At 42.6% G+C, this 25,126-nt stretch overlaps 2 protein-coding genes across 4 annotated transcripts in view; one reads left to right on the forward strand and one right to left on the reverse strand.

Annotated features, from left to right (window-relative positions):
* PROZ (protein Z, vitamin K dependent plasma glycoprotein) overlaps positions 1–10,599 on the forward strand; it is a 24,723-nt gene extending 14,124 nt beyond the window's left edge. For both annotated transcript variants that reach the window (XM_049834313.1, XM_049834315.1), the window contains 7 exons: positions 1,559–1,722; positions 2,351–2,375; positions 5,284–5,397; positions 6,768–6,899; positions 8,679–8,764; positions 8,844–8,967; positions 9,506–10,599. In XM_049834313.1, coding sequence (XP_049690270.1) covers positions 1,559–1,722; positions 2,351–2,375; positions 5,284–5,397; positions 6,768–6,899; positions 8,679–8,764; positions 8,844–8,967; positions 9,506–10,017 — 1,157 coding nt within the window. In that variant the 3' untranslated portion in view covers positions 10,018–10,599. The remainder of the gene's footprint in view (positions 1–1,558; positions 1,723–2,350; positions 2,376–5,283; positions 5,398–6,767; positions 6,900–8,678; positions 8,765–8,843; positions 8,968–9,505) is intronic.
* Positions 10,588–24,669, reverse strand: PCID2 (PCI domain containing 2). Of its 2 annotated transcripts, none has more exons than XM_049834316.1 (15): positions 24,567–24,669; positions 24,079–24,163; positions 22,476–22,565; positions 21,865–21,938; positions 21,069–21,136; positions 20,473–20,512; positions 19,360–19,414; positions 17,562–17,665; positions 16,744–16,819; positions 16,477–16,618; positions 15,277–15,377; positions 13,166–13,239; positions 12,870–12,995; positions 12,540–12,663; positions 10,588–11,514 (listed from the first exon to the last, which is right to left on the reverse strand). In XM_049834316.1, the coding sequence occupies exons 2-15, from the start codon at positions 24,112–24,114 to the stop codon at positions 11,425–11,427; spliced, it is 1,200 nt and encodes a 399-aa protein (XP_049690273.1). In that variant the 5' UTR covers positions 24,115–24,163; positions 24,567–24,669; the 3' UTR covers positions 10,588–11,424. The 2 variants fall into 2 exon arrangements, with proteins under 2 accessions (XP_049690273.1, XP_049690274.1); XM_049834317.1 differs by lacking the exon at positions 24,567–24,669 and adding an exon at positions 24,282–24,560.
* Between the last annotated feature and the right edge of the window lie 457 nt (positions 24,670–25,126).

Genomic DNA, 25,126 nt, shown 5'->3' on the forward strand with positions numbered 1-25,126 from the left:
CAGGTCACAAGTGGTGTCCCCCAGGGCTCGGTGTTGGGCCCTGTTCTGTTTAATATCTTTATCAATGATCTGGATGAAGGGATTGAGTGCACCCTCAGCAAGTTTGCAGACGACACCAAGTTGGGAGGCAGGGTCAGTCTGCTTGAAGGGTAGGGAGGTTCTACAGAGAGATCTGAACAGGCTGGATTGATGGGCTGAGGCCAATCGTATGAAGTTCAACAAGTCCAAGTGCCAGGTCCTGCACTTGGGTCACAGCAACCCCATGCAGCGCTACAGGCTTGGGGAAGAGCGGCTGGAGAGCTGCCTGACAGAAAAGGACCTGGGGGTGCTGGTTGACAGCCAGCTGAATATGAGCCAACAGTGTGCCCAGGTGGCCAAGAAGGCCAACGGCATCCTGGCCTGTATCAGAAATAGTGTGGCCAGCAGGAGCAAGGAGGTGATCGTCCCCTTGTACTCAGCACTGGTGAGGCTGCACCTCGAATATTGTGCTCAGTTTTGGGCCCCTCACTACAGGAAAGACATGCAGGTGCTGGAGCGTGTCCAGAGAAGGGCAACCGAGCTGGTGAGGGGCCTGGAGCACAAGTCTTATGAGGAGCAGCTGAGGGGACTGGGGCTGTTTAGTCTGGAGAAGAGGAGGCTGAGGGGAGACCTTATCGCTCTCTGCAACTACCTGAAAGGGGGTTGTAGTGAGGTGGGTGCTGGTCTCTTCTGTCAGGTGGCTGGAGATAGGACGAGAGGAAATGGCCTCAAGTTGCAGCAAGGGAGATTTAGGTTGGATATTAGGAAAAATTTCTTTACTGAGAGGGTTGTCAGTCATTGGAATACGCTGCCCAGGGAAGTGGTTGAGTCGCCATCCCTGGAGGTATTCAAAAAGCACGTAGACGAGGTACTCCAGAACATGGTTTAGTGGGCATGGATGATGGTTGGACTCAGTGAACTTGGATGTCTTTTCCAACCTAAATGATTCTTTGATTCTATGATTCTATAAGTGGTGTTGTATGATATAGCCCTTGTAAATTTTCTGAGCATTGCTGAGGGGTAGCTTTTATTTATTCTCCATAAGGGAGATTTGATTGAGAGCTCAGCCATGTCATGGTTTTGCTTCTCAGCAAATAAATCCCTGTGAAGTCAGACTGAAGGGTGTCAGTTTGAATCCATCATCATAAATGAATACAAATCATTTTCACCTCTACTGATGAGTCTGAAGGCCCCATGCAGTCTTACAAAATAGCCTCTGCCTTTGTGATAATACTTTTCCCCTTTCCCTGGCCGTGCCACAGCAACACTGCTCAGTGTGTCTGGTGCAGGAAAAAAATGTGTCGGGAAGGGCTTCAAATTCTCCCTGCTTGGGAGCAAGTCAGGCACTCCCCAAAAGTAAAAGGTCACGACTCTTCAGCTGAGTTTGGGTTAAGAAAGTAGGGCTCTTCCAGTAGGTAAGTTTAATGTGGCTGAAACCCTGAATCAGCCAAAAGGATTTCTCTTCACAAAAAGGAGGTAAAAGTGTATAAGGAAAGGAATCTAAGCACTTACGTTAGCATTTTGTCATACAATGTTCCAGTGTTTATATCGGCTGATGATGCAAACAACGTTATCAAGAGACAGAGGCGTGCCAGTTCCCTACTTTTGGAGGAGGTCCTCCAAGGCAGCTTGGAAAGGGAATGCCTTGAAGAGAGATGTACAGAAGAAGAAGCAAGAGAAGTATTTGAAAACGATGAAATGCTCGTAAGTATTTTGTTTTCCTGCGTGCATAACAAAAATTACTGCCTTGGTCCTTTACTGTCAAATACAGATCCACAGCCTGCTTCATTTGTTTCAGATTCTCTCCATGTGAAATCTTTGCATTTTCCACCGCAGCAGGTAGAAAGCAGGTGTCCTCAGTGGTCAAAATGGAAGTGCAGAGGTCAGCTCTGACACTTTTGCAGTTCCCTCCTGACAATGATGAGTCCTGCAGCTTACATTGCAAAAGTATATGGCTGTTGTCCCATCCTGACCACGCGCAGAAACACAGCTTCAGCATCCCTTAGGAATGAGGAGGGGATGTTGGAATGGAGGGAGGCAAGGCACCGGCAAGTAGTGGGACCCGTAGATAGAGTCTTACTTGGTCAGTGGCTGCAAGTCCCCTCGTACAAGAGGCCCTCCTATTACAGCTTCTTAAGAAACAATAAAATAAGCAGATTGCAAACTGCCTCCCATCTCATTCAAATTTTGCTGGCAGGGCAGAATTTGTAGTTGTGCAACTGTGTAAACGGTAAACCATAGCATATATTCTCTCATGCAATGTTTTTGTTTTACTAAAATATTTATGGAAGATTATATTATTTGAGAATTAAAATTTTATTTTTTTTTCCAGAAAATGTTTTGGGATGGCTACTACGGTAAGCTGGCCTCTTGATTTCTCACCTTCATAGCGGTGTCGCACTATGAACATTATGATTCAGTCCAATGCTGGTTTTCTGAGAGTTTTTAGCAGTTTATCCTACAAGAAACATCCAGTTGCTATTTGTTGTGTTTCTAGTAAAGCAGGAGGAAAAGTATTGATGTGAAAGGTTTTAAAAAGTAATAAATAGGAAAAAATATTTAAGACTGCAAAGCGAATAAAAGTTGAAGGTGAGTAGAGGTTAGCATGGTAAATAGGCTATTTCTTTTCCTAAACTTAAGGCTGTTCTGAAACAACCTGGGACCTGAGAATGTCTGCTTTGCTGATACAATAGAGCAGCACAGCTTTACCAGCAAAACCTCCCAGATACAAACCTAGCACTTAAACCTGGGTGAGATGAATAGGTGTTAAAAGCTACTGGGCTGTCCGCAAACTGTGGACACTGGCACTGCATCATCCTTTGGCAGCCTTCAAGGCAAGAAACAAATCTGTGAAAGCTGAGGTCCTGATGTAACTAGATGCCTCCTGACAAGGAGCCTGGGGCACCAGCTTATGGTGATTATGCCCTATTCTCTTCCTCTTTTCTGCATGGCTCGTCCTAAGTTTTTCTCTAGTTTTTGACTTAGCTTTTATTATTTTCTAATTTTAGGTTTAGACAGTGGATAAGGAGGTGACAAAACCAGCAGTTAGTATTAATTTTCTGCAGAAGCCATTAAAACACTGACTCCAGGGAACTGTTACATAGAAGAAACCCATCAGTGATAAAAATGTTATGAAGAATGATGCTAAATACCTGGCCTTTTATTACTTCTGTGAGGGTGGGATTAACTTCTCCTAATTTCAGTCATTGGATGTTTGTACTAAGCATGTCATGCAGGCTTCCTCTCTAGTCTATGAAGAGAGAAGGGCAACCAGTTGAGAATGGTCCGTCCAAACAAGCTTAGCCACAATCAGGATGCATTACTGGCTTCAGCCTCAGGGGTGGCTTCCTTGCTGTAATTAAAAGCCATCATGTCCTGTCTTCTTCCTACAGAACAGCAGTGTGTGTTTCCTTCTTTGTGATGTCTTTCCTAACATTTTGAAGAGTGTTGCCATGTATCTCCATGGCTTCTTTCCCCCTCACCAAACAAACCCATTTTTTCAACCTGTCTTCCAAAAAATCTCATTTTCTAGACCTCTGGTATCCATGTTGCTTTCCCCCCATAGTCCAGGTTACAGTGGGTAAATCTGCACTGTGAATAAAAGAGGGCTGGGGAGAAAGGCTGAGCACCCACCTAGCTGCTGGCTCACCGTTTGGCTCTGTTTCGTACTGCTCCACCTCAGTCTTGTCAAGTCAAAGCTGATGTAGTGGCATCTTGCTCTAGTGTGGATGTACCCAGTCAGGGCACTTGGCCTGAGGACGCACTTGTCCCTGACCCCCTTTTATTAACAGTATAAACGTAGCCATTGATAACCTCTCTTTAAATATCACTTTCCAAAGATTTTTATGCATGCCTTACAGTAGTCTGTTTTCCTAGCTTACTTACTTAATGACATTTCTACTCTGTGATGTTCACTGATTCCCCACTAGGTCCCTTATATAATACAATTAGATTTAATTGGTTTGGATTATTTGATCTTGAAAAATGCGTGCTGGTTGTTACTTACCACTTTTTTATTTTGCTGAGTGCTTACAAACAGTTTAATCATTCCAGCAGCTTTCCAGTAACAGAAATCGTGCCGATTTCTCTATAATTCCTTGAGTCTTCTCTTTCCTCCTTTAATAAAGCTAGGTGCTTACTTTTTTCCTAGTCTTACAGACCCTCACCTGACCCCAGACATTTTCTGAGGCTTCCTTACCTATATTTGAGCGTGCATTTCAGAGGCTTGACACCATCTGACTTGCTGCAGGCTGTAGGTGTACCCCTTCCCTACCTCCAGCTCCCCACCACTGCTGCTGGAGGTCCTCACTCCTCACCTCTACCTGCTCAGCTCTGCTGATAAGCCCTTCCCAGGAGACCTAAATTGTGCTGGGGTATGCTGGTGGCACCTGATGGCAGGTGGACTGAAGGTGGTAAATGCTTTAAGCCAGTATTTTAGTACTGTTAAAGCTAAAAGATACACATGCCCATAGCCTGAGCACGTGGTGGTTTGGGTTTTTTCCCCCAGTACCAGGCAGAATTTTCACCTTTCCTTTTCATCAATTACAGCAGCCTGCTGACTGAAGTTAAGCTCTCTGATGAAGTTTTAAATTTTAGAAAGGTTGGAGAGCATATCTCAGGTTAGGCTTTTCTGGCTTGGTCCCTGATCTCTCATGCCTACCATAAGCAGTTATTTGGAGAACATTTCCCAATTCTTTTGGAGTCTTTCCAGTGGGCAGCTTAAAGGGAAACTGGCAGCTCTGCCTGGTGCTTCACCTGTAGCGAGGCATCCTCTGGTTTCAATGTTCGGTTCATCAGAACGCCTAAGCTTGCTTGTGTCCAGGCTGCTCTATAATAATTGTACAGATGTGTAACAGCCAGATTTCCTCCTCTTTTTGCTTGCTGTATAATTTTGATCCCAGCTTTTCTTATCCAATGCCTATCAACCTAACATGGGAGACCTAAAACACCAGTTGTGCATTCTATTCGTGACGAGAGCATGAACTTTCAGTCAGTGCTTTTCCCTGAAGCAGTGCATCCTTCCTCCAGACGTGGGCTCTGCCCCCGGGCACCTCCCGGCCTCTCTGCCAGGGGCTGCGAGAGCCCCTCTGTAAGCAGAGACTTGGGCTAAAATTACTCCCAAGGAGCAGTTTGGTGAGATGTAGCCCATTTCCTTTCGAACTGCTTTTTCACAACGCTTCTCCGAGCGACTTGTGCGCGGGGAAGGGGGCTGCGCAATTTGGGTCGTCGTCGGTGACCTGTCCCTCTCCCGCGGCGTTTTTTCAGGTGGCAGGAGATGCTCATCAAGCCCCTGCCAGCACAACGGCGTGTGCGAGGACAGCATTCGCGGCTACACCTGCACCTGCACCGAGGGCTACGAGGGAAAGAACTGTGCTTTCGGTAAGGCATTGCTCTCCTTCTGAGAAGCCCTATCTCCTCCTGTCATAGGGGGTCCCCAGGAAACCATACACATACACAGCTCTCCCACTACAGCCAGTTATTGTCTTTTCGGTTAAAAGACACAGTTCTTGGCAGAGCAGGGGTGATGCATGCTGCCTGTCTACCGAACCGTTATGGAATCCTGAGGTTACACAGGTTGCCTCTTCCCCCGAGCCTCCCTTCTCCAGTTACGCGGGACGAGGGCTGAAGCAAGAGACTGCTTGTCCTGCTGCGGTCCCAGCCGGCACGTGGCCTGGAGAACCAGGGCTGCCATGCTGGGATGGCTTCCCAGCCACCCCAGTGCCTCTGAGGCTGCACACCCCCCCCCGGACAGTCCCTGGGGACAGAGGGACTCCAGAAAACAACCTGTTTTCAGTGAAAAAGGCATAAAGGAAAACGGATACTTCCTGGCATGTAAAACACCCTGGGCCAGATCCTGTGTTTTCATATCTGCCAGGTTCTACTTTCCAGCCCTTACATCAGTATTTCTGCTGGCTCGGATGTCCCCTGGGGTGGGAGATGCCCTGGCTGCCACAAGGCAGGGGTCATTTTCTGGATAAGGGGATGACCGTGACCAGCTTCTGGGGGAGAGCAGAAGGTGACACAGCTTAGACCCATGCTGGGAACCGGATCCGCTCAGTGTGAGCCTTAGAGAGCCATGTTACGTGAGGTTTTTTTTCTACTTCTCCACCTGTGAGCTAGATCCACCATCAAATGGCTGTTCCTCCTGTTGCTTTGTGCTGAAGCTTAAGTGTTTGCTCAGCTATGGAAAGTTGACAGAGCACATTTCAAAGGTGATTAATACTTCTTTTCTTATCTTTGGCAGCTGTTAATTTTAAGTTTCTTAGCACAAGCGTGAGAAATAAGAGCTATGCATTTGTTTTTGCTGAAAACCAGAAAGCTTTAGCTGCCTTCTTCCTCAAGCAATACCTGCATTCTTAAGATGTGCAACAGTTCTCCCTGCTGCCGATACTTACATGTTTTGTTTAAGAGAGCAGAAAAGAAACCCATGGCACCCTTCCATGGATTCACATGGAAGGCCTAGTTTGACCCTTGGCTAATGCTCCCCAAAACTCAGAGGTGCAGACAGCCTGGTGCAGCGTGAACACAGTTTGCAATAAGTCTGTGGATGCTGCAGAGACTCAGCTGTCTCCAATTTCTGCTTAACAAGGGGAAAAACAATGTGGTGGGAAATACTACCAAGCCAGGGTCCCTATCCACCTCCACACAAAGCAAGTAAAAATAAAACGCTTAGTAAAGAGGACTCATGCTATGCAAGAATACTCCAGCTGAAGTGTTCCAAATGCTTTTCCTCCACTTGTTCTGTTTAGCTAAAAACGAATGTCGCCACCAAGCAAAGGAAGGATGTGACCACTTCTGCTACCCGGGAAGTAATTCCTACCGCTGTTCCTGTGCTGATGGCTACGAGCTCGGGAAGGACAAAAAACAGTGCATCGCATTAGGTAGGTGTGAGCACAGATGTACAGGGGGCACAGGCTCAGTGCTGGGGTGGGCAGGCCACCACCTGATATCCAGATGCCATCAGCCTGCTTGGAGATTCAAGTGATGAGAATATTACTGACCATCCAAACTGGGCAGAAAAAGGAGGAACCTAGGGACCACCACCCAAGATGCCAAAGCAGTGGTAAAAGAAGCAATATTTGAACTTTTAAACATGTGTCTGCAGAGACGACTTGCATCATCCAACATATCACTCACAGGGCCAGGTTTTCCACTCCTATGCCTGGTAAAGAGTAACTCTACTGAAGACCTGTCTGTTTAGGAATGAGGTTCAATTGATTCCGATCAGGCACCTGATGGCCTGATAAATGAATGGCAATGTTTGCTGCCATATTGATTAGTTTGAAGCAGTAGCCCTCTTCATTTTTTCAGTCTCATACTAGGTATCTCATTGAATCTCATCCCCTTAAAAACTAGGTCTACTAAAACCCACGGTATTATACTTAGGCCCTTGTCTATATTAGCACGTAGGGTAGCAGAATAGGAATTGAGCTGTAGAGCCATGCTTTTGGTGATGAAGGCTCGATGTCCACACTCGGCGCACATTTCAGGTAGCCTTTGCTTCAGTCTAGCTCTAGTTTGGGCCTGTGGACTAAGCACCAATTAGCTGTGAGAGTACGTTATGTGTGCTCCTGGAGGGTGCCTTCTGGTTTAGCTTCACCTGAGCAGAACCCCATTTGCGTGACCCAAGACAAGTGTGATAAATGCAGATAACTGGGGGATCCATGTGAAAAGCATGTGTGCTGATCGAACCCGAACAGAAAGGCATGCACAGCCCTAGAGTAATAGCTTTAACAAGGATTTACCTTGTCCAGATCGGGCCACAGCTATCAGGTATTTGGCACAATTTGGATACAGGATACAAAGATGAGTGTCATGGTTTAACCCCAGCCGGTAACTAAGCACCACAAAGCCACCCACTCACTTCCCCCTACCCAGTGGGATGGGGGAGAGTAACACTCATGGGTTGAGATAAGAACAGCTTAATAGAACAAAGAAACTAATAATAACAATAATAAAAATGACAATAATAATAATAATAATAATAATAAAAGGATTGGAATATACAAAAGAAGCGATGCACAATGCAATTGCTCATCACTTGCCAACTGATGCCCAGTTAGTTCTGAAGCAGCATTGCCCCCCAGGCCCACTCCCCCCAGTTTATGTACTAGGCATGACGTCACACGGTATGGAATACCCCTTTGGCCAGTTTGGGTCGGCTGTCCTGGCTGTGTCCCCTCCCAACTCCTTGTGCCCCTCCAGCCTTCTTGCTGGCTGGGCAGGAGAAGCTGAAAAACCCTTGACTGACTTAGTCTAAACCCTACTGAGCAACAAGTGAAAACATCCGTGTGTTATCAACATTCTTCTCATACTAAATGCAAAATATAAAGCTATACCAGCTACTAGAAAGAAAATTATAACTCTAGCCCAGCTGAAACCAGGACAATGAGGAAGCCTAGTTACAGACATAGTGAAATCTGGTCACCACAAGCCTAACGCAATGACCCAAAATGTTCAGTGCCATCACAAAGCTATTAGACTATGGATGCCAAGTGAATTATTCCAGTTTTCACTAGCTGAGAAATTATCCTTCTCCTTTTTCTTGGTGCAAAAACAAAACCCCAAAGTCAAAGTGGAAGCAATAAGGTATTTGCAGGTTATTAGCTGTCTTGAAATGATACACGAGGTTTTGATTTTCTTTTTAATTCATTTGCTAGATCAATGTGCATGCGGCAGACTTCAAGGCAGTGATAATCTGTTAAGTGAAACCAGGAAGAAACGTGATGAGCAATTTCCTTGGCAGGTATTTGTAGCAACTCATGAAACCCATCACTCAACCTCACATGGACAGTGCTATCTATCGTCTTTTTGCATTTTCTTAGGTCCTGCTGCTGAACTCAGAAGGAAAGGGCTTCTGCGGAGGAGTGCTGCTGAAAAGTAACTTTGTAGTGACCACAGCAGAATGCGCCCTTCTGCACAGCCATTTTGAAATCAGGGTTGGTGCTGGTAGGTGATCACACATTTTCTCTTGTTGCAGCACATTTTAGTATTGACAAGCTAATTTTAAAAAAGCTTATTAAAATTTTTATTGCATAAATATATTGTTAAAGGAAACAAATCTGCTGTCATCTCATTTAAGCATCTCAGTTAAGTATCTTGAGATACTTACTAGAACTACAGCTGCCCCACACCCCCCTACAAGCCAAGCTGAGACACAGTTGCCTTTTGAATGCAATTCAGAAGTCAGCACCTGCTAGGGATAAGCTAAAGCAGGTGGATTTAGAGGCAGCTTTTGTTTCATGCCAAAATTCACTTCTCTTGTTGGGTATTTGTCCTTCTCTCTGAAATTACGCATGCTTCTACACAGCATTAAAAAGCTGTCAATATATCATTCCTAGTTTACCTTTACTGCAGCCGTTTCAAGAAAGAGCACCTTTAGCTTCTCTACTGCATGTATTTCTCAGCATGATTAGGCAGTTTGCATGCAGTTTTCCGGTCTCTGATAAATTCTTCCTAAGAGCAGTGAAATGTCATTGCTTCACAGGGCCTAATGGAACAAGTGGAACTAAGACGACAATGCAAGTTAGCAAGAAACACATACATATCCGGTATGACGAAGACACTGGTGAGAACAACATTGCATTGCTACAACTCCAAGAGCATGTTGAGTGCAACAACCACCAGCTTCCTGTGTGCACCCCTGAAAGAGACTTTGCAGAACACATTTTAATTCCAAAATTGGCTGGTACAGTCAGCGGCTGGAGAATGAAAGGCAATGAACTTCAAGGTGATGAGCTGCAGGTTTCATACCTTCCTGCTGAGGACTGCAAACAAATCCTCAACGTAAGCCTAACAAACAGGCAGTTTTGTGGACACCTCCAGGAGCCTGTAGTCAAACGACTGGCTGGAGGAAGCTTTTTAGCTACCGAGTATAAGGGCACTTGGTTTCTAACTGGTATCCTGGGATCTTGGCCACTAGAAGACGCTGACTGGGAAACATTCCTATTCACTAACACCGCAAGGTATACGATATGGTTTAAACAAAAAATGAAATAAGACACAAACACAACCAACCCTCCAGCACCAAACCCCTACCACTCACTGCAAGGAAACACCTTGATGCAGCTAGTACACCCATTTGACTCTGTCATGACTTGCAGCAATGGAAGTTGCAACAATGTATATAACTCCAATTCATACAGAAAAACGCATCTGTCTTTCCTTCTTCGCTGACACACAGTACTCTGAAAGTCATGATGCGGTAAATCTAGTTAATTTACTAAAAACTGACTGAACTTTTAAGTTTCTTAGAACTATTAATCCTAAAACTCAAAAAGCATTGCTGTTTTTCTGGGATTTTAAATGTTGCTAGAAGAAAATGAGTCTCTTTCTTTAACTCTTGTTACCCTGAGGTTTGATTCAGCAAATTCATCTTCTTATTTCAGCATCCATACAAGTAAAACTTATGAAGAGCAGGGGAACTCCAAGCCTTTAAACACCTATGGTGATGTAGGACTTGACCCTCTCATCACACTAAAAAATGCTTCCCTTCATACATGGTACCTGTGTTTTCCCTTATGAATCATGTCCATGTCAGTTAGTGGGTAAAATAAAACCAAACTCTCAAAGAGGGGAAAACCTGTTTTATTTCCTTTAAAAATAATTTAAAACTCCCAGAACTACCATCCCATCACTATTGACAAAGTTACATTGTACCACCCCCAAACAAACAAAACCCCCAAGGTGGTAACACTTAAAATAATGGATCCAGTGGCAGTGTCTTCCCCAGAAGCAGAATAAAACAAGTATGGATAAGTTACTTAGATAAGCTTTTGTTCATCATAACAAAAATGAAACAGAATATTACCAGAATTTAAAAAAACCCAAACCCTTCTGTGAGAACCTACAGATAAAAATCTCACATTTACTTGAACCTGTAAGTTCTGTGACACAGTAAAGCTTTTTGTGTCAACCTCTTCTCTAGTTTTTAGAGAGAGCTTGAAGAGAGTATTCAATACCAGCAAGATAATTGAAAAGGCTTAAAAAACCCAGAAACCATGAAAGAAAACATTATTTCCATTCTGAAGAATGGATTAACACAAGTAACAAAGGATGATACTTCCTTCTGAAAGATAAATGCAGAAACAGTAACACAAAGTACTTTATAAAAGCCTGTAAGTAGTTTGGAAGGGATTTGGAATGCTTTGCTTTATTTCCTCATGAAATACTTTGAAGGATCTAGAAAGCCTGGGGAAACTATCATTGAAAAGTTAGCATTTCATTCCAACGCACTTTGTAACACTGGCGGCCTTGGTCATTCTGGGAAAGGAGCCACAAACAGTTCCCGGTATTCCAGTCCTGGACATGAACCAGGTCATTTACAATGTTCTCGGGGTGATTACGAGCAGCTCCACTGGGCAAGCTGAGTATCTGAAAAGTACTTGCATGGATAAGACACAATACTCAACACACCGTTGACAGCGGAGGAAATGGGTTCTGCTTACTGACCACAAGCTTTTGATGCTGATGAGATATATAGCCTTTAATGTGACCCTGGCAGAAGGAGAGAAAGACAGCGTTAGTACTGGAAGCTGGTAACACAACGCCTATAACCTCAGCTGTCTTCAGACTACATCAAGCAAAGCTATGTGTGTATATGCAATCACCACTGCACTACTGTGCTTAGTATCTATAAGGATCCAATTTACCTAAGCAGGTCAACTCACAGAGTAAGCAGAAAGTTGGAACCACAACCATGTTCGCGTAGTAACGGCGCTGTCAGGCTGAGCGCCTGTTGCCAGGGTCCCTACTGGTCTGCTCACATTTACCTTGAAGAGACAGAGCTCTACAGAAGTTTCTAAATTTACTCTTGCTCACTTTAACACTAGGATTTTAATTAATCGCTATTCCATACCTAATAAACTAAATGACATAGTACTTCCTTTTCAGACATAGCGTGGTAACACTGAAAGAAATCTTCCAGTGACCTAATCCCACCCTCCATTACTCCTAGACTACACCGAATCATCTGTTTCAGACACAGAGAAGTGGTTCATTTTCTTGCTAACACTTCAATACTGCTCCAAAATCTCCGATTTATTAGAAACCTCTAGATTTCAAGCCTTTATCTGTTCATGAGTAGTTGAGATCCACTTTGAGTAAAAGACAAAGTATGAAACAAAACCAAAGAAATCTGGTTTTAATTTCTTCTAATGTTAGAATGTCAAGAGTCTCCTACTTCAAATGCAGAACAAAAAATCCCTTTTGGGCCCAGTAACAATTTTTGTATTTTTAAACCAGCCATTCTTCTATGCATACATAGAAATATAAGTAAGTACTGGATTTGTAACGTAAAATTCACCTTCAATTTTAACAGATTCCTGCAAAGGAGGCAGGAACTAGAGGAAGCCGTCAGGGCAACTGAAAGCATTTCACTTTGGCACAAGTGAATCAACTTTTTTTACACAAGAAAACCTGGGATTACTGATATGTTTTTTGTTATAAACTTTTATTCTCTACCTAATATTTTTTACTGTCTGAAGTCTGGAAGGACCAGACAACAAGCAGTCAGCACATACCATATATATAAGGTTAGCTAAAATGCACTGGACTTCATCAATATCAACATCATCTACTTGCATGAATTTCAGGGCAAAGAGAAAGGCATCTAGAGAGAGCTGATGGGTTTTGAGTAGTAAGTATCTGAAAGAAACAACAGGAAAAAATCTGTTATTGAGAAACAATCACTTAAAAATTCTGGTTCTTAGGAAAAAGGCCTTTCTACAATAAATTTGCTTTAACAGGAATTCAGGTCTCTCAGAGAACCAAGGAGCATATACATTTCCATCTCAGTCCTAGGTGAAACCATATTAAATCTTTTGCAAAAACGTAGGTTTTGTTATGCTTACACTTTTTTGAAGAGATTTCTGTACGTGATGATTTTCAGCTTCTCAAGGATAAGAAAGATTCCACATCGAATAAAGAAGGTCTCATGCTTTGTCAGGGCATCATTCAGTAGGAGAAGATTGCCTTCACTACAAGGATGAAGAAATGAAAACATGAGAAGGTCTCATCCAAACGAGAAAAGAAATTGTCTGCCTTGGTAGGAATATCCCTCCCCTGCCTTCCTCAATCATCCCAAATAAATACACTTTACTTAATACTTTTTGAACTAACACACAACGCAATAAAACAATAATCATACCTCACAGCCTTTGTTACTTCAGCAAACTGCATAAGGTCATACTTTTTTAAGAGCTGAACTGTTGGCATATGGCCCTGAAAAATAAACAGTTTCCAAGTTTTCCAGGGTAAAGTCAAATGCATTTTAAACATAATCTAGTAAGCTATAAAAACATTTGTTAGAGAAAAAGACAAATGTTTAACCACTTTTTTTTGCTACAGAATAAGAGGTGAATAAAAGTATTTGTAAGACAACCCCCTTTCCCCTGCCAAACACCTTGTAGCTCAACTCACTAGGTATCATGGTTTAGGGAGCCTATTGAGTATTTCCTCATGTTGGGGAACAGTTATCAAACTTGTAAAATTAAGATCCTGTGACATGAGGCCTAGGCAGATCCAAATTTTATGTCATGCCTGTACGATGTGATCGGCAAACAGAAGAACCACAGGAATCCCAAGCATTACTAACAATAAAAGCGGTGCTTCAGCACTGTCAAGTGCTAGCTCAGTCTACCAGATTTTTTCTTTACTATGCCTTCCTGTGGAAATAAAAATGTCCTCTCAAAAAAAAAAAGAAAAAAACCAAACCAAAAAAACACCAAACAAAAAAAGAAAGAATGTTTAAATTTAAAGAAACAAAATTCATTCTCATTCCTAGATCAGGTAAGATGGAACCACCTACACTATCAAAAAGAAACTTTGTTTGTTTCCCCCTGCACAGCAGAGATCAGATTGCACATTGACTTGGGTCAGACTTTAAATTTAGTTACCATCATGCTATGCTGTTGGTAACCCCTTTCCTGGTTGGAGGATTAGCTGAGAGCAGAACTCAGCTGCATGTTTACTGAGAGGTGCTAGGAATAAAAAAAACCATCCAAGCTATTTTAGTACAGTTTAAAGTTAGTGTTAATGTTTGGGCTCTGATTAAAAACAAGCAACTGTAAAAAAACAATGACCTTTATCTAGTTTCTTTAGTGCCTCTTGTACACTCGAACTGCTCCAGAAACTCCACAGTAATTTTAGGCGCTAACAGACCCATCAGTTTAAGGCACCCAGTCAGGACTGGGACAAAGTTTTTAGGAATACTGTTAAGTTTCCCTTTGTCAACCTGACCATTGATTGATCTGAAGACAACCAGTAAGAAAGTCAATAAATAAAAAAATGAAAACCAGAAGCCAATTACCATACTCACTATGCTTCCCCTTTACCCACTTGACACTGCAAGGGACTGGAAAGGGAGCACTGAATGGAAAAGGAAGGATGGTCATCAACACGCCGGGGCAAAGGTGGGACATGGCAACTCACAGAAACAGCATTCTCCACGGGTAAACGTTGGTAACAGGGCCAGAACAGGAAACTCTAAAATCTAGTTCTTGTGCCCTCAGTTACACTGAATTAATTGTTAGCATAATCCCACTAACTCAGGGATACACAAATGCTAGCACAGCACATGGGAAAGGACAGGAACAAGAAGCAGAGATGAGCTTAATTCTTTTAATAGAAAGATGAAATGATCAAACAGTAGCCAGTCTTTATTGATTTGCTCAAAACCAAAATGATCTACTTCATGACCCTTCTGACATGCCTCAAACAGGCAAAGGTACAGGGTGCAAACAGAAAACCCAAAGACAGGTATCCTTTCCCTCAACAGTCTTCAGCCCTCTGTTTGCACATCCTCCTTCCCTCCACCAGGTGAAAGCAGCAGATGGATTCGCAAAGCGAATCCACACACCTCCTGGCCCATCTGTGCGGCTGATGACCGGACAGGCACTCTGCTACATGACCCAAGTTACACTGTGAAGTGCTTCTCCAAAGAACTCTTTATTAATGAAGTAATCTCAAGTTGCACTTTTACCAGGGGTGGGAGGAAGGTAGGGAGAAAGGAGGGTAGGGTTTTTGTTTGTTCCCCCCCCCCACCCCCCCCGCCCTTCTCCCTTCCTGTGTTGCTATAAACAACAATTCAACATTTTTTGTCCTCACACACGAAGAGTGCATATGCTGGCTCTTATGGGGGTCAGGCACAGATAGCCTCTGAATTCCAGTAAGGGAAAACCAAGAACAATAATGAGCATCAGTTCGGTTATCTGCCCCCCCCTCCCCCCCAAATTATTTAGAAGAGTAACATCTACTCACCAACAACATTTTTACTGGCAGCAGGTAGATCAAAATCATTCTTTTGTTCTTCTGGCTTGAGCGGTGACAGTGCTCAAAGGCAAATGACAGATACTCTTCAGCTGCAGACACAAATAAAAAAGAGCTAGTAACATGAGTCAACAACAAAAAATGGATTAAAACTGTAACCCAAATTCTGTAATTTTGTGCTCAATGTCCATCTCTAGCTTGAACACATGATATTTGAAATGATATAAAAAAGAATCATACCAATCAAAAAACACTACAAAAAATGCTGTCAGAATTATTGGAGATTCACACAAAATACAAAGTATTACCAGAAAAATAAGTCCTCCTTCAGAAAGTCAAAGAAAACTTGTCAAGGTCTAGATGTCAGAGGTAATGGTTACAAGCAATATTGGAATTTTCAGCTCATTTCAGTATTATGATTGTGCTACTATTACAAGAGGGGAGAATCTCAAGAAGAGCTGATGAAACAGAACTCTATTTTCTAAATTCACAGATTAGGTTCATCAGTGGATGCAATCCGCATGTGATGAGTGCATCTGCTAGCTGCAGAAACATGCCAGTGAGATCACACAGCATAACAACATGAAAAGCTCTCATCAGTTTTCACCAAGAGAAAAAGTACAAGCTTGACAGGCAGAAGACACTGTTTAAAGTAACAAAACCGGCTCCAGAATAGATTTTGGTCAGGGGTTTCAGTTAGTGATGAAAGTTGTACACCTTCGCTCTAGAAGCATTTCTATTAGTGACTCTGTTAGAAACCTCAGAAATGCAGTTTCTACATCTCCCAAAAATCAGAGCACGGAGAAACTAATTCTACAGTACAATTTGGCATAGAGCAACTTGAAGAGGACAAGAGAGTCGCAAAGCCTCCTTTGTGAAACCTTGTACAAACCTATTCTTTTGGATGCTCGTACATTTTATTATGCACATACATAATGCCTAAGACTATAGAGAACTTCACTGACACCAGTATTTTAAAACTGGGCATACACTACAATTAGAAGTGTCACGCAATCTCATCTCTGATCTGACTCAGCCTGTGGGCCTTGGATCTTTCAGCATGACGTTTCCTTTGATCAATGCAAACACAACTGTACCTTCTACACCCATCGTGAGTCACACACACACGACATCAGCCAGATTTCACACCAAGCAGCAAGACTTTAGATCTGTCTCACTGGCACACAGTACCTTGCTTAAAGTCACTGTCAAACATGGCTTTGCGTCCAACATAGTATCTGTATGTAACGCGCTGTGCCATACTGTATTCGTCCTTCAGATTTGAGCTGTCAATTGCTCTAATTAAGGGCTTACATAGATGAAGCTTGTTGATCTGTTAAAAAAAAAAGATTAATTGCATTTTACTCAGAGAGTGTAGACGGATAGTATCATATAAAAAGGGTGGGTTTGACTTAGAATATGAAATACAAAACACAGTTTACCAGACTTGAACCCTACCTTAAAATAAATTTTAAACAGCTGATTCACGAGAAACAACATGCCCCACTTTTTGGAATCTTCAATGCCTGCTCGACTGTCATAAGAAAAGAAGAAAGAAAAAAAACTACTAGTACTGAACAATGAAAGAAAAATAATGACTTCGTCCTTATGGTAAATTCCCTCCATAGATTTTTTTTATTTATTTTATTTTTAGGATAAAAACAGGTGTCTGAAAATAAAAGTCAAGGCCAAACTCAACTTAAACCATACCAGCACTGTCAGAACAGAACATGTGTTCCCATCTCAAGCAGAACTGCTACATTTCCTCTCAACATAATGAAAAGATGTCATGCAAAATATCATTCATGTGCATCAATGTCCTCACTCCAGTCTGTAGGTAACACTTAACTAGCATAGCAGTTGCTTATAATATTCAAGGTGAAAGAAAGATGTGGGAAAAAAAGCATTTTCTGCACTTTGGATGTGTTAAAATTGCTAAGACTGGAAACCAAAGAGTCACTTCTTTTCCATCTAATCATAATGAAGCAAACTTCACAACTGAACAGGGCACAGAAGTGTTAATGATCTTTCCTGAGAAACAGGGACATAATCAGTCCCTCCCAACAACATCTGCTAGGAATGTTAAACCTCAAGGAAGGTCTCTCCAGCTCTAGTTAATAGTCACGAGAGAACAGACTATAAATGAGAGGAAACGAGCCTCCGAAGTGTTCATTCTTACCCAGATATGGTCTTAGTAAGCAGGAAAATATTATGTAAAGTTCATTAAGTTCTTAACAATTTAATAGTGCAAGTTCTATAGAGGATCTTTCACTTACGTGTCACTGGCACAGACTCGAAAACAGCTCATCAGCAGTTCTGCTGCTTTTTCCAACATGTCGCCAACTTTGCTTTTCCCTTTCTTCACTAGCTGTTGATCTGCCTATCATTACACAGCAAGGAACAATACGTAATTCTACATCCTGGTTTGCTGGGTTGCAAACAGTTCCTTAATACAGCATTTTATAAAGTATTATAGCAATAGGTTTGTCATGCCTGCTATCCACTAAATCTAGAAGGCAGTCAAGCTCACAGAATAAAAGAAAACACCAGGAGAGGCTCCTGAACATGTACCAAACCAAATGCACAGGAAGACAGTCCTTTGAAAATAGCACTGACCACTATTACCTTTAGCAACACTAAGTTTAATGCAGCTCTCAGAAACCTAAATTCAGGATCATCTGATAGCTGAATTGGAGCGTTAACACTTCTACTCAAGTTTTCAAAGACCAAGAGTCTGGCAAAAAAAAGTCTTTTGAACAAAAGCAAACTAAAATGATTCCCCCCCAGTTATGGAGTTTGAGTTGTAGAATTTATAATTAAGCTTCTCTCCACAGCCACAAAAGCTAGATTTTATTTCTAAACCATATTCAACATTTTCTAGTAGTAACACACACTGCTAGCACCTGGGACTTTCAGAAGAAATGGAAAACATATGTTACAGTGGCAAGAAGAAAAAAAAAAAAAAAAAAAAAAAAAAAGAGTTGCCAATACATGGGAAAGATCCATGCACTGATTAATGCAGAACTTAAAAGGGGGAAACAGCGAGTAGGTATTTACTATGTGCTTTCTAAAAAGCTTTATTAGAATGCTTGCATTCTCACTAGCTGAAACATAAGGAAAAGAAATGGAAATGCATCCTTTGCTGCAGAAGTCTTCTCTGTATCTGCATTCTTTGCGTATACTAAGGTTAGAAGACAGAGTTCAAACACTTACAGTGTGACTGATCCAACTTTCCCCTTTCTCCTGCATCTCAGATATACGAATTTGCCTTTCAGACTGAGAATTGAGACTTGTTACAGAGCAGGCACACTCACAGGCAAAATACTATCTGTGCAAGCACGTCAAATGCATTGGTTTATGGGTGGGTGGGCACAAGAAAGTGTTGAGAGGACAAACACTGAAAATACTGCGTATTGTCAAACTCTAACTTGAACTCTGGCTTCAGGTAAAGTAACTAGGAGCAAGATCACGATCCTGCCACTTACCCTGGCCTAGCAGTTCTCAACAGATCCCTACACAAGCTACTTCAATTCACTAGCCTGAGAAAAAGAATGTAAATCTGGGGGTTTTTTTGCTCATCAGCAGTTGTGTGGGCTCAGCAGGGGCTCCAATGAGCATCAAGAGCAGTACACACAGCTGGAAGAGGGGAAAGGAGGCAGAAACTTCCCTCTTCAGATGTGGTGAGTGGTTAGACTAGCTCAGTTGTCTGGGATATCTCCACCCTTATAAAGATCTCCACCAAATCCCAAGGAAAACGCATGGAAATAGTGAGTTGTGCCACCAGGCTACTCTATAAAGACAGTACTTAATCACTTCGTATGCTCTAAGCAACTGCTGTGAGTTGCATGCAGGTCCTCAGAACCTCTCTAGTCCAAGATGCAAATGGGAGGTAGGCAGACTAAGCAACGCAAGTTTTTCAATAGGACTGTATGAATTTAGTGTGTCAACAAAATCCTAAACAATGACTTAGACAGTGCTGAGCAAAATTAGGCTATGTAATAAAGTCTAAAAGATTTCCACCAGGGAAACTCTTAACAGATGAAAGTAATGAGGCTGTTAATCAGATCTACTTACATTATTAGCAAAAATTCGAAGATCGAGGGCTACAGCATACATGATAGGTAAAGCCCTGGAAAAGTAAAACACAGTGTCGTGGTTTAAGCCCAGCCAGCAACTAAGCACCACGGAGCTGCTCACTCACTCCCCCCCCATCCCACTGGATGGGGGAGAAAATAGGGGAAAAAAAAAGTAAAACTCCTGGGTTGAGATAAGAACGGTTTAATAGAACAGAAAAGAAGAAACTAATAATGATAATGATAACACTAATAAAATGACAACAGTAGTAATAAAAGGATTGGAATGTACAAATGATGCGCAGGGCAATTGCTCACCATCCACCGACCAACACCCAGCTCGTCCCCGAAAGGCGATTCCCTGCCCCCCCACTTCCTCATTCCTAAACTAGATGGGATGTCCCATCGTATGGAATACACCGTTGGCCAGTTTGGGTCAGGTGCCCTGGCTGTGTCCTGTGCCAACTTCTTGTGCCCTGGCTGGGCATGAGAAGCTGAAAAATCCTTGACTTTAGTCTAAAATACTACCGAGCAACAACTGAAAACATCAGTGTTATCAACATTCTTCACATGCTGAACTCAAAACACAGCACTGTACCAGCTACTAGGAAGACAGTTAACTCTATCCCAGCTGAAACCAGGACACATAGTATTCTTAGTATGTGCAAATCATGCCATAAGCAAGACATGAGAAACAAGCTTTTTGGGGTTTTTTTCTGCTAGTTGGTCATAAAGCTAGAAAAGTATACATTAAACTTTAAATACAGGATGTACTTTTTAAAAGGAAAGGTCTTCAAGATCTCAGCATTTCAGGAATCCTACACTGGAGGAAGAATTAATTCTGAAACTTTTTTTTTACTGTGGCTTTAATAAAATAGCATCTCACTTTGAATAAATTCTTGACCTTCACTTATGGACAATTCTACATAATTAAGCTCAGATGTTAACTTTTCACACTTTTGGACCTAAACACTCAGCAAAACCAATTAGGCTGCATTTAAGTATCTCTGAGGATAAATAAAAAAGATAAGCATAATTTTAGTTTGACGATTATGGTGTTATACAAGGGAAAGATAAGAGTCTAGTTTCTAGTAGCTCTCTATGATGCACTTACCAGTTTTCTTCTTTATGTGCCTGAAATGCTCGCAGGAAAGATGTATTGTATATAGGAGAATTTAAAATGCTATGAAATGAAGCAGAGATTTAAAAACCAGCAGTTGAATGGTACCACATACTACTACATGAAAGGGCAGAAACCAATAAAGCAGCAAGCAGATGAGGAGTCAGGATGCAAAGACACAGCAGGGAAGAACATGAGCACAGCCGCACACTCCTTGGTGTGGCAGTAAGAAACACTGGCCATGTAGAGATAAGATAGCAGCTTGCTTTATCAGCATCTTCCCCTCTAACGAAGTACAAACTGGGAGGTATGTTAATGATTCGAGGGTCTCCTACACTCTATGAGAAATTAATTTTCTATTTCAGAATTTAAATTTTCTATTTTTCCTGGTTTCTCTTCCTTCTTAGTCCTACAGAAAGTTGAAAGGAGAAGAGCATATCTGGATTTGCTTGCTTAGGAACCTAAATAGCTGAAGTGTATTTGGAAGCAGACCACATTCTACTAGATTTTAAAAGGGGTAAAGATAACTTATTCTACAAGAAGACACATAGTTAATCTGAAAACAATGTACAAGATTTATGGAAAAGGATATTGGACGATAACTGTTTGGCATTTGTATGCTTCTATAAAGTCATGGTTTCCGACAGCATAAGTACACCTGTCAAAGAAAAGGTGCATTAGTGCATCAGACAATACCATATACACAAGACAAATACTTTTTTTGCCTCTTAACAGGCACAGAGCTTTACAGTTTATTTAAACAAGACACAGAAATACGATTAGAAACGTTCCTAACGAAATGGCACAAGTATTTTAACACAGCGCTAAGCTTGATAATTGTAGAAAACTGATCCGAGAGATGAATGGGGATTTGCTTCCATAATATGTACAATATCAACTGTAATATGCTAATGCTTATTGAAACTGTCACTGAGATTAGCACAGATAAAAAAAAAATTCCAAGACTGCTGGAAGTGAACTAAGGATGCATTAATGGAGTAATTTTTTAAATAAAAGCCTCACAGAATTACTTAGGTCCTAAAGCTGTCTTAAGAGTACTCTTTTAAAACTATTTCTTTCCCTTGCTTATTTCACTCTAACTTCTTGTGTAGCTTGTCAATGCAGAGCAAAGGAAACAGCAAGCACCAAAACCAAAGCTGTGTCAATGACTGTAAGCAGATGACCGCCAGGTACATAAAGCAAACTTTACGTGGAGAGGAAAGAGCAGGTCTTTATTTCCTGCAGTTCTAGCACTACTTGTAACAGTGATAAACACCAAGTTTTCAGATGTGAGCCCTTTAAAATAACTAAGTAAACTTAAGGATATCCTTCCCCATCCCTGCTGGCTGCCTCAGAACTGACTTTACTTTCCTGGTCCATCTTTACCTTAAGTGGGCTGCAAACATTTCATCGTATGGTGGTTCCAAAACTTGTTGACACTTCTCCTCTGGAGACGGAAGCTAAGTATAGAATAAATCAGCAAAACATTAAAGGAACATCCAATGCACCAGAATCATGGCAGTTTTATGCATACATGCCTTTGCTATCTATCAGAACCTTAAGTTACATTAATAATCACATCCAGTGTAATGAATGGCTAGCATGCATTCTGTCTGCAGAACCTGATTAGAGCTCACCTTAAATAAAAGCATCTGAAATGCATATAGCACAAACACTGGACCCTTACTACCCACTGGTTTTCTCTTTATAGTCACTTCCACTGTGCCACGTTACTAACGTAGACCTGGCCAGAAGGGACTTTCAAGACCGTATCTGTCCAGAAAACAATTCAAAGCGGAACACAAAAAGCCATCCAGGAAAAAAAAAGAAATACACAATATCCTTGTAAGAAGAAAAGGGAAACAAACCTACAAGGGGATCCTGCTCTGGCCTGTGAAACAGATTTCTGAGGTTTATCTCCAATGGAAAGGAACCCATTATAGAGAGCTAGGAAAACTGAAAGCAAGACAAAAGAAAGGTCAAAACCAGATTCTCACCTGTAGCCTTGGGTTTGCAACATGCGGATGTTTAAATGACACCAATTCTGCACAAAATTGTCCATCTCTGCTGTCAATGGCTTCTTGTACCTACCAAAGAAAACAGCCCCGTTACAGACTAAAATCCAGCCACAGCCATACAACATATTTACACACGACTACAGAAGCCACCTTCTTGTTACCACTGTTCATCTGCATCAATACCAACACAAACGTGAGTTTTTAAAAGTGAATGAATCAATATTGTACTTTCAATACACCTGTTTTTCAAAAAGGTATCAGGGAGAAGGTAGGGTGAACGCTATTATTGTGACTTTTTCCTTATTTGTAGGATATGAGCAAACCAGAGAATCCCCAAACAACTTACATGGATTTAGCATTGTAAAACAGCAGTTGTGAGCCAGATTTGGTCAAGCTTTTTAAAATTCCAGTGGGACTTACAGGCATCAAACATATATGTGAAGGCATAAACAATCTTTTGAGTAACACTTAAAAATGAAGACAGGTAGATTAAACACACAGCTATCATTCCACAGGCAATGTCTGGTATTAGACTAGCATCTATATAGAATACTTTCGAAACCTGCCAAGACTGTAAATGTTATATTCTGTGGGAGAATGGTTTGATTCTGCTTCCTGTTAATGTAACTCCTTGTAAAAAATCGTCTGTCTGTGCAGCTTATTCTGACATCAAGCTGGAAATTTCTTCAATTGTGAAAGTAGTTTTAGATATTACTTCTTAAGACCTCCTTTCCCACTGCTTGTGCTTTATTTGTCATATTTTTTGTCTTCTGATAGGAAAAAAAAAATAATATCTTTTTGCTGCATGGAAAGCTCATATCAAATGAGAAAAGTCCTAAGCTACAACAGCAAGGGAAGCAGCAAAAGAGGGAAAATCAACTGCTTAAACTCTTTCAGAGATTGGTAGGTTTTTTTTCAAGTAAAGGAGTGCCAGTTTTGTGTTTTGGAAATAGTTTTTCTTACTAAATGTTAAATGGACTGCTAACTGGACAAGATGCTGACTTTTCAGAGCAGATCAGAGATAAGAGATCTCAGCCGCTCCACTTTTCAGACTGAAAGCCAAACAATTACTCTCTTTGTGCCCTTCACTCAATTGACTTGAGTGATCTTGGCTGAATTATGGTTCAGAGAGAAGCAGTCAGAGTGACCACAGTAAAAGCCTGACACTGAGGGTTCAGTCCAGCTGGTAGCCTTGTGACCCTGCTCCTGTCTCTCCATCCTCCACACCACACACACTGTGTATTTCTGTACTTCTTAAAACCCTGTATTTCTTGAACCCCTGAGCTGCATTTGTTACCGCATGCACACACAATCCCACCACGTCATGTCTTATGGTTAAATTCTATCCATTATATCAGTACATTCAGAAATTCCAGGTATGCACTCTTAGCAGACGGCCAGCATACTTAATACAGACTTAAGAAGTATATTTCTTTACCACATCACGCGTTCTAGGTTGATTTATTTCTTAAGCAAGGCAATGCATTTACAGGGAAGAAAAATACATCCACATACTCTGAACAGTGCCCACAAATAAAAAAAAAAACCAACAAACCAAAACAAAACCCAAAGACTTGCTTACTTGCTGCAAATACTGATTTATGGTGATGTGCGCCATCAAAACCTAAGAGGCAGTAGTCCCGAATGAAAGGCAGTCGTATCACATTCTGCAAAACGAAGCGGAGTTTAAGAGCACACCAAAGCAATAATACCCCACACAGACACGGACACAGACACGCACCCCCCCTCTTCGCTCTGAGGAAACATGGGATGGCTTCACCGAACCTCAGCCCCAGAGCTACGTGAAGGCAGCCGCGGGGAGAGCGGAGCCGAGCAGAGCCACAGGCTGCCGGCCGGGGGGAAACGGCCTGCGGAGGGGGAAACCATGGCACGAAGGCCCCGAGGAAGGCGGAAAGCCCTGGAAGCCCGCGGGTGGCCGAAAGCGGAGGGCAGGCGTTGGAAAGAGGCAGCAGCACGGCCCCGCTGGCAGAAAACGGCCGACAGGGACACCCGTCCGTCCGTCCGCCCCCCACCTCAGCCCCGGCCCTCCCTGCCCCATCGCCAGCCCACCCTCAGCCATGGGCGCCGCACTTCCGGCTAGTCGGTACGGCACTTCCGGCAACTTCCGCCGCGCTTCCGGTACCCGGCAAGGCGCCGGACGCCAGCCAGCGAACCCCGCCCAGCAATAGCTGCGGCCGCCGCCCCCCACCCCCCCGCTTTTCTCCGCCCACAAGCGGCGCCCGGGAGGCGTGGCTTTACCCCGGTAGCCAATGGAAAAGCGCGGTGGGCGGGGGGGGGCGAGGGCGTGCGTCGGTGATAAACCTCGTGGGTCGGGGTGGGCTGCGCGTTCGAGGGGAGGCGGGCGGGCGGGGAGTCCAAATAAAATTAAAAAAAAAAAAAAAAGAAAGTAAAAAAGCTAAATCAAAGCGTTTTTAACTCTTGGGACCACCGCTCTTCAAGGCGCTTAACGTGAGGGGTGTAACGGAGGGGTGCCCGCGGCGGCGGGGGGGGAAGGGGGGTTGTCCTCGGACAAGCGTGAGGGCCGCGGGGTTGCCCCGGCTGGGAATGACGGGGGGGGGGGGGAGGCGGGAGCCATTTTGTGAGCTCCGGTCCAAAGCCGGCCCCGCAGC

The sequence above is a fragment of the Accipiter gentilis genome, chromosome 31 (assembly GCF_929443795.1).
Source record: "Accipiter gentilis chromosome 31, bAccGen1.1, whole genome shotgun sequence".
NCBI classification, from domain to species: domain Eukaryota; kingdom Metazoa; phylum Chordata; class Aves; order Accipitriformes; family Accipitridae; genus Astur; species Astur gentilis.